This window comes from Dysidea avara, chromosome 1, assembly GCF_963678975.1.
Source record: "Dysidea avara chromosome 1, odDysAvar1.4, whole genome shotgun sequence".
NCBI classification, from domain to species: Eukaryota; Metazoa; Porifera; class Demospongiae; order Dictyoceratida; family Dysideidae; genus Dysidea; species Dysidea avara.
In genome coordinates, this window is record NC_089272.1 from 7514999 (window position 1) to 7528078 (window position 13080).

At 38.6% G+C, this 13080-nt stretch overlaps 2 protein-coding genes and 3 long non-coding RNA genes across 8 annotated transcripts in view; 2 read left to right on the plus strand and 3 right to left on the minus strand.

Moving 5' to 3' along the window:
- LOC136254307 (glucose-6-phosphate exchanger SLC37A2-like) overlaps nucleotides 1-13080 on the minus strand; it is a gene marked incomplete in the record, with an annotated part of 323373 nt that overhangs the window by 178750 nt on the left and 131543 nt on the right.
- LOC136250652 (uncharacterized) lies at nucleotides 300-1429 on the minus strand. Of its 2 annotated transcripts, none has more exons than XR_010698668.1 (5): nucleotides 1393-1429; nucleotides 823-884; nucleotides 674-765; nucleotides 432-616; nucleotides 300-374 (listed from the first exon to the last, which is right to left on the minus strand). It is a non-coding gene; the product is annotated as an uncharacterized lncRNA (long non-coding RNA). The 2 variants fall into 2 exon arrangements; XR_010698639.1 differs by having other exon boundaries at nucleotides 307-374; nucleotides 424-616.
- On the minus strand, nucleotides 2535-8023 carry LOC136254266 (uncharacterized). Its single transcript, XR_010700406.1, has 3 exons — nucleotides 7854-8023; nucleotides 3312-3398; nucleotides 2535-2797 (listed from the first exon to the last, which is right to left on the minus strand). It is a non-coding gene; the product is annotated as an uncharacterized lncRNA (long non-coding RNA).
- Nucleotides 2552-10483, plus strand: LOC136254248 (uncharacterized). Of its 3 annotated transcripts, XM_066046926.1 has the most exons (4): nucleotides 2552-2605; nucleotides 2657-2799; nucleotides 9295-9817; nucleotides 9913-10483. In XM_066046926.1, the coding sequence occupies exons 3-4, from the start codon at nucleotides 9340-9342 to the stop codon at nucleotides 10383-10385; spliced, it is 951 nt and encodes a 316-aa protein (XP_065902998.1). In that variant the 5' UTR covers nucleotides 2552-2605; nucleotides 2657-2799; nucleotides 9295-9339; the 3' UTR covers nucleotides 10386-10483. The 3 variants fall into 3 exon arrangements, with proteins under 3 accessions (XP_065902998.1, XP_065902994.1, XP_065902985.1); XM_066046922.1 differs by lacking the exons at nucleotides 2552-2605; nucleotides 2657-2799 and adding an exon at nucleotides 6080-6460; XM_066046913.1 differs by lacking the exons at nucleotides 2552-2605; nucleotides 2657-2799 and adding an exon at nucleotides 7682-8244.
- On the plus strand, nucleotides 10735-13069 carry LOC136250735 (uncharacterized). The gene is made up of 3 exons (XR_010698696.1): nucleotides 10735-10839; nucleotides 12795-12889; nucleotides 12952-13069. It is a non-coding gene; the product is annotated as an uncharacterized lncRNA (long non-coding RNA).

Genomic DNA, 13080 nt, shown 5'->3' on the forward strand with positions numbered 1-13080 from the left:
ACTGGAAAGGTCAATCAACAGTCTTCCATTACTGAAAATTGTGTTTACAAATATTTACACAGTGCAAGGTTACAATTGATGTTGTAACAAGAGATGGACCAAATTTTCATGAAATATTCAAAATATTTGTGGTCATAAATCAGAAACTATGGAATGTATGGAGCTAAAAATTTGCATGAGTGATAAGCACCATAGGTACTACAAACACACCAAGTTTCGTCAAAATCCGAGAGGTGACCCTAAATTCCTTGTTGATTTGACACGGAATGACCCAATTACAACATTTAAATGTATACAATCACATTGACTATCCTAATGTGTGTGTTACTTTAATTTTAGTTGTCAGTGAAAATCTGGTTTTCCATCTTTTAAACCTAAACGTTAAGATCAGAATACACATAAAACTTGTTTTATGTTGCTTACCCACATACCAGTTGGTCAGATGTAAGGCATAACTACTTGTGGTGTCTCCTCTTCATTGACCTCTCCTTCTCTTATTGACCCCTGCCTCGCACTTGCCTTTTATTTGTCACTTGACATACTAGCAGAGAGTTGATGACGAATAGCGGGCATGTCATCCTACAAATGTTTCAGCAGAGTGACTTTGACTGTTCGTCTAGAGTATTTATGATAGCAAGTGTTTCACAAAATTAATAGTCACTGTATGTGTTACCTCCTTTTTATCCATACTGCTGTCCTGAAATCGACACCATAACCATGAAAATCTTGTTTGAACTTTCTTTGGGCATAAGGTTCTTGTACAAACTAAATGCAGTAAAGACATTACCACAAAGTGCATACTGACACACTGCTATAACATACCGATGGAAGTGGTTGTTGAAATAGTAAAATAGATTGGTGTAGCCAAATGCCAACTGTAATACCTAACACGAAACAGAATTTTTCATACTGTATGTGGCAAGATGTTATACATACATAATATAAAGAACTTCGTGTGGGAGGATCATGCTCATGCACATTACGGGATACTAAGTATTGCAAGATCTAGAGGCTCCCTGCTATCAGACACCCTGGTATCAGACACCCTGCTATCACACATCCAGAATGTACCCAGGTATCTTGGGATACTAAGTATTATAGGATCTAGAAGCTTCCCACTATCAGACATCCTGGGATGTACTCAGGTATCTCGGCATACTTAGTATTGTAGGATCTAGTGGATCCATGCTATGAGACGTCCTGGGATATACTCAGGTATCTCGGGATACTAAGTATAATGACTTCAGACACACTGATATGAATATTTAAAGTATCCTTTTAGAACTTCATGAGGTGACAAAGTTGCACTAGTTCAAAAGCAGCTCTCAAGATGCATGCTCAACCTCCTCTGGTCCCAGGTCATTGACCATCCCTTCATATTCCCATGCTCACCTGAGCGGTGACCTTCAACTCCTTCACTTTAGTTTAAAAGTATTAGTGTAACTCCTTCACAAAAGTGCACTCTTGTAAGATAGGGTATAGCTACTGTAGATAATGTATATAGGTTTCATCACTTTTGCAGGATTTTATCACTAAAAGCTTGATATATCGGTCATTATGTGATGTATAAGGGTCATTTGTCAATTTAAATATAATGTACCTTGAATAACACCTTCTATGAAATTTTTGAGCCTGGTGGGTGGGTCCTCGCGAAAATAGGTTTTATGTCAATTTTTACAGTAATTCCCCTTTGAAGCATTGTTTTCATGTTTAAATGGTGTGAGATGTCGTAAATGTCACAAAGGAGCTTTAAAATGTGTAACAGAACATGTGGGTGTGTCTTGTGGTCAGAATATGGACTTGAAATTGGGAGCAGATTTCACAGCTATTATTTCCGACTGGATATCAGTTCTGATGTTTGAAACTTATTTAATGGGTAAAGGTACTGTGTGTCTACGCATGCGTGAAAAATTGTGGTCAAGGAGGAGTTTCATTTTGAGATATCGATTTCCGTAAAAATTGCTAGATCTTCCATTCTATCAAGTTACCTTTCAATAGAACACTCCCACAACACATCAAATATGTACACCATACACCGACCAACTACCTGACAACATGTTACTATGTGGTTCTGGTCACAAAACATAACCATCGGCATTTCCAAGTACTGCAAGTAGTGATGTTCTATTTGGTTATGAGCAGAGCAGAACTTGGTCTCCTGTCCACCTTATTTGGATGCTATGGGAAGCCATATGAGGCAACTACACAATTTTTTTACAACTTTTACATATATATACAGAAACGAATGTTGTGTGGTGCACTTAATGATAACTTAATTTACCCAAGCATATTGTATGTTACAAAGGTATGTTTCTTATGTGAAGCCATATAGTTTCATTTGATTAACCATTGTGATTATTATATATACAAGTAGATCGATCACTATTAAGTATTATAATGCACATCGTACTGTTTTTTTTTTAATCACTTAATATTATAAGAAGTACGTACGAATGTATTATGCATCACTACACTATTATGTCACAATATTGATAATGAACAGATCTGGTGATGACAAACTTGGCACAACCACTGCATCAATACACCTCCATCGAAGAGACACTACTTCAAAGTTATTTAGTGTGCAACGGATTAGGTAAAACAAGTAAGTGTAAAAGAGGGACTCACTATGTACGATAGCACATCCACTCAATAGCACACTCAATCATTGTGTCATGGAGAAGTGGTAGATACAAAAAAGGCTTGGTTGATACCAACATTTCGTTGCTACGTATATGGAATACGTTCAGAAGCAACGACATGCTTGTAACAAGCAACCCTAAGTGATGAATCTCATCTGTAAGTAAAGAGATATAAATAATATAGTCCACTGGAGTGTATGCATGTGTGTGTTGTGTGTGTGTAGATATGTGTGCGCATGTGTGTAGTGTGTGTGTGCATGCGTGAATGTAATGTGGTATGTGTAGTGTGTGTGTGTGTGTGTGTGTGTGTGTGTGTGTGTGTGTGTGTGTGTGTGTGTGTGTGTGTGTGTGTGTGTGTGTGTGTGTGTGTGTGTGTAGTGTGTATGTGTACATGTACATGTGTAGTGTGTATGTGTACATGTATAGTGTGCGTGTGTGTAATATGTGTGTCTTTCTAGTTGGGTGTGTGTTATGTGCGTGTGATGTGGTGTGGTGTGGTGTGTGTTGGGTCATGTAAGTGTGTATACAGTATGTATGCATGAATTTGTGTCTGTAGTATGTGTACATGCAAGTGTCTCTAGATATTAATGTGTACCAAAAATTAAATTTTACAATAGCTCATACACTGTATTCTAACATGTATGTTATATGTTACAATAATATATGTACCTTTCAATATAGTTGCTGCTTGAAATCATTGTAGCACTGTCAGACATACACATATTTATCAGATAATTTTTTTTTACAGCAATGAATCTGTAATAAGGAGTGACAAAGCCACGTGAAATCCTGACACACAATAACACAATAGTGTGATATAGTGAGGGGAAGGGCATCACGACACACAATAACATAGTGAGGGTAGGGGCATCACAACACATAATAATACAATATTGTAACATAGTGAGGGTAGGGGCATCACGACACACAGTAATACAGTAGTGTAACATAGTGAGGGTAGGGGCATCACGACACACAGTAATACAGTAGTGTAACATAGTGAGGGTAGGGGCATCACAACACACAATAATACAATAGTGTAACATAGTGAGGGTAGGGGCATCATGACACACAATAATATAATAGTGTAACATAGTGAGGGTAGGGGCATCACGACACACAGTAATACAATAGACAATAATACAATAGTGTATCACGACACATAATAATACAATAGTGTAACATAGTGAGGGCAGGGGCATCACAACACAAAATAATACAATAGTGTAACATAGTGAGGATAGGGGCATTACGACAGACAATAATACAATAGTGTAACATAGTGAGGGGAGGGGCATCACGACGCACAATAATACAATAGCGTAACATAGTGAGGGGAGGGGCATCACGACGCACAATAATACAATAGCGTAACATAGTGAGGGGAGGGGCATCACGACGCACAATAATACAATAGTGTAACATAGTGAGGGGAGGGGCATCACGACACACAATAATACAATAGTGTAACATAGTGAGGGTAGGGGCATCACAACACATAATAATACAATATTGTAACATAGTGAGGGTAGGGGCATCACGACACACAATAATACAATAGAGTAACATAGTGAGGGCAGGGGCATCACGACACACAATAATACAATAGTGTAACATAGTGAGGGTAGGGGCATCACGACAGACAATAATACAATGGTGTAACATAGTGAGGGTAGGGGCATCACGACAGACAATAATACAATAGTGTAACATAGTGAGGGTAGGGGCATCACGACAGACAATAATACAATAGAGTAACATAGTGAGGGTAGGGGCATCACAAAACACAATAATACAATAGTGTAACATAGTGAGGGTAGGGGCATCATGACACACAATAATATAATAGTGTAACATAGTGAGGGTAGGGGCATCACGACAGACAATAATACAATAGTGTAACATAGTGAGGGGAGGGGCATCATGACACACAATAATATAATAGTGTAACATAGTGAGGGTAGGGGCATCACGACACACAATAATACAATAGTGTAACATAGTGAGGGTAGGGGCATCATGACACACAATAATACAATAGTGTAACATAGTGAGGGTAGGGGCATCACAACACACAATAGTGTAACATAGTGAGGGTAGGGGCATCACGACAGACAATAATACAATAGTGTAACATAGTGAGGGTAGGGGCATCATGACACACAATAATATAATAGTGTAACATAGTGAGGGTAGGGGCATCACGACACACAATAATACAATAGTGTAACATAGTGAGGGTAGGGGCATCACAACACACAATAATACAATAGTGTAACATAGTGAGGGTAGGGGCATCACAACACACAATAATACAATAGTGTAACATAGTGAGGGTAGGGGCATCACAACACACAATAATACAATAGTGTAACATAGTGAGGGTAGGGGCATCATGACACACAATAATATAATAGTGTAACATAGTGAGGGTAGGGGCATCACGACACACAGTAATACAATAGACAATAATACAATAGTGTATCACGACACATAATAATACAATAGTGTAACATAGTGAGGGCAGGGGCATCACAACACAAAATAATACAATAGTGTAACATAGTGAGGATAGGGGCATTACGACAGACAATAATACAATAGTGTAACATAGTGAGGGGAGGGGCATCACGACGCACAATAATACAATAGCGTAACATAGTGAGGGTAGGGGCATCACGACGCACAATAATACAATAGCGTAACATAGTGAGGGTAGGGGCATCACGACGCACAATAATACAATAGCGTAACATAGTGAGGGGAGGGGTATCATAGCTTCACAACTTAGGGGTGGGAGACATATACACAAAATCATATGGTACTACTGTGTTTTATTGAGTACTTTATGGTTGCATGCATGTCCACTAGGCCAAGCCGTAGAAAATTTCTATGATGTATTATGTGGCCATTGCAAAGTGGCATGTGTGAAACGTGTCTATTTTAACTAGTAGTGTTACATAAAAAATCTGACTGGTTATTGGCAAACCATATATCGTCCGCATTTTTGCATATCGCTATCAGATCGTCACCAAAACAGACATGTTTAAGTGCAACAAATAATGTTTGCAAATGCATTTTCTGCAATGCAATTATCTTTGGCTGATTGCAAAATTCTAGCTTCACTTTGATTTTCGCCTTGACCAAGGATGAACACTAGAGTACAGGATATATTGGAGTGCCACCTTGATATAGGCCTGTCAAGGCTAAAATTAATTTATTGCTAAAGCTATAGAACTTTGTTACGATCAAGGGTGTAGGCAGTGGGGGGTTCGGATGAAACCCCCTTTCAGAAGCAGAATTTCTTAAAAATTAAAAATCACACCAAATCTTACAGCCCTGTAGCTCTCCGGTAGCTATTTGCCCACTGGTGCTCCTTTGTACTACTCTTGAGGGTCACATCACATTAATGCTGAACCATATCTATTGCATCACATGATCAATTGCGTACGTGATGCATGGTTGAAATGGCGTTAGTGAAATGGCGAAGGACTGTTCTATGGTTTATTACAAGGCAGAACTTGAGTGGTCGTGTTATACATGTGTCAGGTTAGCACAAACTGTGAATTGTTGATGTATATTTACCTGATGAATGATTTGTTTATTTGGTAAATGTTGTGGGCACATGATGTCTCCAACATACTGGAGTACAAGCCATGTCTGAAGTTATTGACCATCAACAGCTGGATCAGCTGAGAGCTGAGAATAATGTTTAGCTGGAAAAAAGTATTGCCAACTAAGGGACTCGAGTGTGGAGGGCTTCCGTGCACTAGGAAATTGAAGTTGGCTGTCAGTATGCTGTCTGGAAGTAAAGATAAGTTAGTTTTACAATAGGCTTATAGTTTCTATAGCTGCATAAACAGCAGTGTGTAGGTTTTAGCTAGTTAGATGCACAAACAGCACCTTTTAATCTTACTGCCTAAGGGCATATTTTGTGTATGCACTATTTTAGTAACATGGTCTAGGGGAAGCACCCAGGCCTTCCTCTTAAGACATTCCACTTTAAATCCGAACCTCCTTCAAAAAAATCCTGGCTACGCCCCTGATGATGCTTACAATAAAACCTAACAGTACACATTTAAACAGTATGCTTAGTAAGGACAAGCTCTCAGCTCAAAAGTTATATACAATTATTGATACATTTAGAACAATTTAAATGTACTTTACAAAAATGTACTAAATTCAAGAGTCAAGTGCAACTTTTAGTGAAAGTCAGAAGTCAAAGCATATTTTTTGAGGTTGACCACTTTGACTGAGGATGAACATAGGAGTACAGGATATGTTGGTGTGGCACCCCCTCACTGTTTATATATATATAACTAGGCACTAAGGTGTTTTAGTATTACGAAAACACTCTCCAACAAATCTGTGTGACACTATCTTTCAAGTTAAGCGCAAGAGTGCTGTCTTAAAACATCATATTGCATCTTAGCTACCTGTCACTTGATGCAGTGGTTATTCAAACATTTATAAGTATTCTCCACTAATTTGCAGTGGTGTTTTAGTAGATCAAAATATCAAGGTAGTGTTACTTGTAATATTGTAGAATGAATAGACCGTATTCCAAATGATGTCACACGGATTTTCTATTTGGGGGATTCTTATATTTTCGAGTATTATCACCAATGGCGATCGAGATTTCAAAGATTGATATAGAAGCTAACAAACTAGATATCGAGGCGAAATTACCAGGTTTGGTTATTACAGCAAAGAAACAATAGTTTTTCTTCTAAACTTTGAAAACCAGCTGAAAATTTTTAACCTGGCATTAGAGAATAGATTTTATACCCTTATAATTGTACCTGTTAGTTTTAGGTCAATATCTTCTTCCAGGGTTGAATAGCGATTTGAATATTATTAAGCCCCATTGGAACTCTCACTCGAAATTGTTAGAATACCCCAAATAGCCACAGCCATTTTATTTTGTGATGTCATTTGGAATACGGTCTATTGTGGCACTGTTCAAGTGTGATGGTACAGCATTTAATCAAGAAAAAATTTCCTGACCTTATACTTTATGTATAATTGACACATTTAATTCAGCAGATGGCTACATTAGGCAGGTCACAATTGACATTCTTCATAAGAATGGTCAGCTAGACATATTCTGGGACCATCACATAGTGTTATGTGCCATCCCTCCCCATTGTTAAATAGACTACCGACTACCCAGCTTGCCAGTGCTAGGACAGCCGTGTATCATCCCCATACCTTTCGCGTTCCAGTCAAAATGTAGCACGCGCTTCTTTTCTCCCGTTAGCGTACGCAAATACATGTCTTATCACCATTCGCCACTATATACTCCTCTGACAGCAACCTCTCGTCCACTGTTGTCACAAAGTACACCCCAATGTAAGCGCCTGGCATGAAAAAAGGGCGGATTGTCGTTTGATAAAACATTTTAAATCAATCGATGGAACAAAAATAAGATGGCGTTGAGAAAATGCTGAAACTTTACTAAGGAAAAGCCAGTCGTGTTTCATTGTCAGCTGAAAGTAAATCACCGATAAACACCTCTGCTGTGATAATGATTTGTTTAAACCCAGACTCGAATAGATTTGACGTCACCAGGTGGATCTACCAGCAACTTCAAGCCAAAATGGTATGTTTTTTTTAAAATTCATAGCCAGGTGTTAACCCCTCGTAATCGCTACACTTTATGCAGAAGTATGGTATATACGGTGTGCTTTAGGTCCTACACCCAGACCCAAAGGTGTAACCCTCGCGTATGGAAAGTTCCCCAATGGGTGCCTATACTTTGGCCATCGGCAATTTTTTTTAAATAGCTCATGACCTAGGATTTCCGGTAACGCCCTCTGCAGGGTAATTCGATCGGATTCAGTAGCCCTATCAGCCATATGGTTAAGCAAATGCAGTTTATCTGATGCCTGTCACAGCACGTAGGCTATTTATACCTTGTGTGCAGTAGCTAATAGACCTCTACTAGACCTCAAACCATACTTTCAAATACAATACACATTATGCTCCTTCTTTGTTCAACCTGTAACATTCTTTGTTAGTTACTGGATTTGACACTTAAGTATGCTTAGCTATATATTCCGGCACAGTATAGAAACTTGTGGTTAGTGGGTACTAGAAGAAAGAACTAAACTGGCAAGCAGCCATATAGTTCTTAATTACCTAGCTAAACCTCTATGTCAGAGTAGCTAGCTAACTACGTGTCAAATCTAGTATCTAATAAAGAATGCTACAGGTCGAACAAAGAAGGAGCATAATGTGTATTGTATTTGAAAGTATGGTTTGAGGTCTAGTAGAGGTAGCTAGTAGCTACTGCACACAAGGTATAAATAGCCTACGTGCTGTGACAGGCATCAGATAAACTGCATTTGCGTAACCATATGGCTGATAGGGCTACTCAATCCGATCGAATTACCCTGCAGAAGGGAGAACAGCAAGCTGATGTGTTCATGCATCAAGTGACTACTGAAAATCTCCGCCGCTTGTTTCAGGTTAGCTATAGCTAGCTAACAGAGGGACGTGGATCTACCTTGCAGGATTGCTATGGCTAGCTATATCATAGCTATACGTACAGTGTATAATGGTGTTTTTTATTTTTTATATATTTTTTTTGTTTTAAACTAGCTATAGCTAAGTACTTCATAGATTGCATTTTTTTTCCTTTCACATACAGGTTGACCCTTCAGTCGTCTTCTTGAAGGACAGTATTGACGAATCGATGTATTTTCCAAGTGAGAATGGGACCTTTAACCTGTCTCAAGAAGGTGTGATGCCCTTTTCAACTCTACTGGTGGAAGGCAGGAACTTGACAGAGGGCCGTACCAGGACCCCAACTGGGACCCCATCTTCCCATGTCCAGTCTTTAAACAGCAGCAACAGCAGTATACCCGGGACCAATCCACCTGTACATGTACTTGCATCGTCCACTCCCTACCAGGGGTCATCTAACTCTATGTTCAGATCGGTGGTGGCAAGGCGTCCTCCACCATCTTCCACTGTGAAACTGGTGCAAGCCAAGCTAACAAAGAACGGCAGGACAATAAGGTTTCATGATAAAGCCCAGATATTTGTGAATATCACAGAATCTACAGCTCACACTGAGTTTATATTGGCTGCGATACAACAAAAGTGGGGATCGGATCACGTTATTGTGACAAATAATGGCCTAAAAATTGAAAATTCATCTGCCACTCAAGGTAGCTAGCTGTATGTAAAAGCAATGTGCATATACTGTACACAGTAACAATACAGGACTTGTGGTTTACCGTATGTATAACTTTATCATTTTCAGGGTTAGCTTTCTGGAAGGCACCCAGAAGGAAATTATATGCCATGACACAGAGGGATCTCAATATGATTCAAGATGATGCTGACGATGACATTGACGAAGAGCTGGCACCTCGTGCTGCCAAAAGGATCAAAAATAAACTGAGGGATATGAGGGATGAGTTTAGAGGCTTAAGATCAATCATTGAAAGGACATTGCCAATCTCATTAAGGGACAAATTGAAAGATATATTAAAATGTTGTATATGTCAGGTGGTCCCGATAAGGCCACCGATGGTTGTATCAATGTGCTGCAAGTCAATCGTAGGATGTGAACAATGTGTTCAGCAGTTGCTGGCAACCAGTCATTCAGCAAATTGCCCGCTGTGCAGGGACACAGACTTTGAGACTGTCAAAGTTCTCGGTCTTGATGGCTTGATTACTGCTGTAAGCAGTTACTTAGAAGATGAGACTGACACTGCTGGAGATGAGAGTTGACCAAAGTTAAACTGTATAGCTAGCTAGTAGTTTGTTGTAACCTTCTTCATTATTATAATTACAGGTATATTTCACTTGAATTAATATTTGTTATTGTAGTCATTGTAGCTATCTAGCTACATTGCTCATATTATTTATTATTTGTATTGTAAGTGATCACATGCAATCTTTAAATTGACATTAAATTTAAAACAAACAAGTTGAAAGTCAAGGAGAGGATGGGGATGGGGTTTAGAGAAACTAAAATAAAACTAGATGATATCTGGCTGTATATGACTGTTGACATGAAAGTGCTTATAATACAGGTTACGTAGCAACGCGCATGATCAACCAAGTCTCACGATCACGTGACAAATTCAAAATTATAGCGGTTTTCACGAGTGATCCGGCATGACTGGAGAAGAAGCAGTGAAGATTTGCAACAGACATGGACCATGGGCTATGAAATACACTAGTAAGTGTTCCGTATTCTATACAGTATATGCATATACATGCACGCATGTTCCCAAGCTACGTAGCTAGCTAACCAACCAGGACTGAAGGCTGCAGAGCTCAGTTGCCGTGTCATGTGTATCTATAGCTAGCTAGCTAAGTACAAATGTGAATTTATTTGTCAAATCCCCTAGTGTCAAGGGAGAAAGGCTACGTAAAGTAAAAAACAAGTGGAAAAAAAATTTTAGATGGAAGACATTCAAAACAATTAGACCAGACCTCAAACAATGGAAGTGACCAGTGCTAATTATAACCAGTGCTACCACATTGGCTTCTAAAATAAATTGCCAGAACAACAACAACAACAACAAAAAACCACTCCTTTTTCTATTATGCAATCCATGTGGTACATAAATATAACTTCTATTGTTCAACCAACCATTGTACCATTTAACCAGTGTGGTTTTGTTTCATTTGGGATTACCATATGTGTGCATCGAACCACTGGACTGAACTATACTATGACCACCCTTCTATTTCCATTCTGCAATCCATGTGGTACATATATATTTTATTTAATTTCGATTGTTTAACAATTGCAGTGTGATTGTGCCATGTATCATGTGTGTATGTGTGTGTGTGTGTGTGTGTGTGTGTGTGTGTGTGTGTGTGTGTGTGCATGCAAGTACGGCAAACATGTGGAGAGTGTGTGAAAAAGGGGGGGGAATCATGACTAGCACAAGTAAAGTACCGGTGGAGGAGAGGATATATAGTTTGTGCAGTGCATCAAAAGGTGCATACAACCACTTTATGGCTATAATTATATGATCGTTTTACAATCATATCGCTTCATACGTCCAAACAATTTCAAATCTAGCCAGGCTTGTAGTCAGTGTAGCTATACAGCCAGACCATATGACAATTATATGATACTTTTATTAATTAATTTAAAAATAATTTTCCTTTGTCTTCCCCAGCATATCGTCTGCTATATAGTTATTAGCCAGTTGATTTATTTTTGTTTATTCATTTTTTTGTTTAAAAAAAAAATTATCGATTTGACAGTTATGGTACAGCTACAAGCTAACAATACATGCAGTTGATATATAGATGGCTAGATTGTGTTGTAGATGAAATGTACAAGTCGTGCATGTTGTCTCAGTCGAAATTAAAGCAGGCAGGATACTTTTTTTTTTAGATGGAAGACATGCAAAACAATTAGACCAAGCCTCAAACAATGGAAGTGACCAGTGCTAATTATAACCATTGCTACCACATTGGCTTCTAAATTAAACAGCCAGACACACACACAAAAAAAAACCACTCCTTTTTCTATTATGCAATCCATGTGGTACATAAATATAACTTCTATTGTTCAACCAACCATTGTACCATTTAACCAGTGTGGTTTTGTTTCATTTGGGATTACCATATGTGTGCATCGAACCACTGGACTGAACTATACTATGACCACCCTTCTATTTCCATTCTGCAATCCATGTGGTACATATATATTTCAATTGTTTAACAATTGCAGTGTGATTGTGCCATGTATCATGTGTGTGTGTGTGTGTGTGCGTGCGTGCGTGTGTGTGTATGTGTGTGTGTGTGTGTGTGTGTGTGTGTGCATGTGTGTGTGTGTGTGTGTGTGTGTGTGTGTGTGTGTGTGTGTGTGTGTGTGTGTGTGTGTGTGTGTGTGTGTGTGTGTGTGTGTATCATGATCATGTAGCTGCTAGACAAATAATAGGGGCACATGACACCTCACTAGCCAATATGACTATAACCCTGGGCATTGGGGAGGAGGCATTGGTAGTTTATGTAACATGACCCAGGCACTCAGTATTCCCAGAGTGCCTTTGCACTGATACTCTATGGCACCATGTAACTATAGATTCCCTGTAGACATAATTAAACATTACATTATATTTGTTTTATTCTTCTAGATGAATTAACAATATTACTTTATTTTTTTTATAGATAGCTAATTAACCATAAGATTACAACCTGCTCATGGATTGCTTTACATTGTATCAAGAGAAAATTAAAGTGTAGCTGTACAGAAGGAGACCAAAGTGAGTAGTAGTGATTAGCATACGGACTGTGTTTTATTTGCTTATGCTTGCTGTTGTTACAGGCTACTGGCCTAAAACACATGGATACAATTAACTCACATGGATGCAATTAACTGTAGTTATAATTATATATAGCTAATGATGTTAAAAATATTACCATTTTTTTGTTGTGTGTGTATGTGTACATATGT

What these genes read in the sequence shown, in the direction of transcription:
- LOC136254248 (XM_066046913.1), top strand. Translation starts at nt 8,170, where the DNA reads ATGATTTGTTTAAACCCAGACTCGAATAGATTTGACGTCACCAGGTGG. An exon ending in AGCAACTTCAAGCCAAAATG is followed by an intron (nt 8,245 to 9,294) that starts GTATGTTTTTTT and finishes TTTCACATACAG; the next exon opens with GTTGACCCTTCAGTCGTCTT. An exon ending in AAATTCATCTGCCACTCAAG is followed by an intron (nt 9,818 to 9,912) that starts GTAGCTAGCTGT and finishes TATCATTTTCAG; the next exon opens with GGTTAGCTTTCTGGAAGGCA.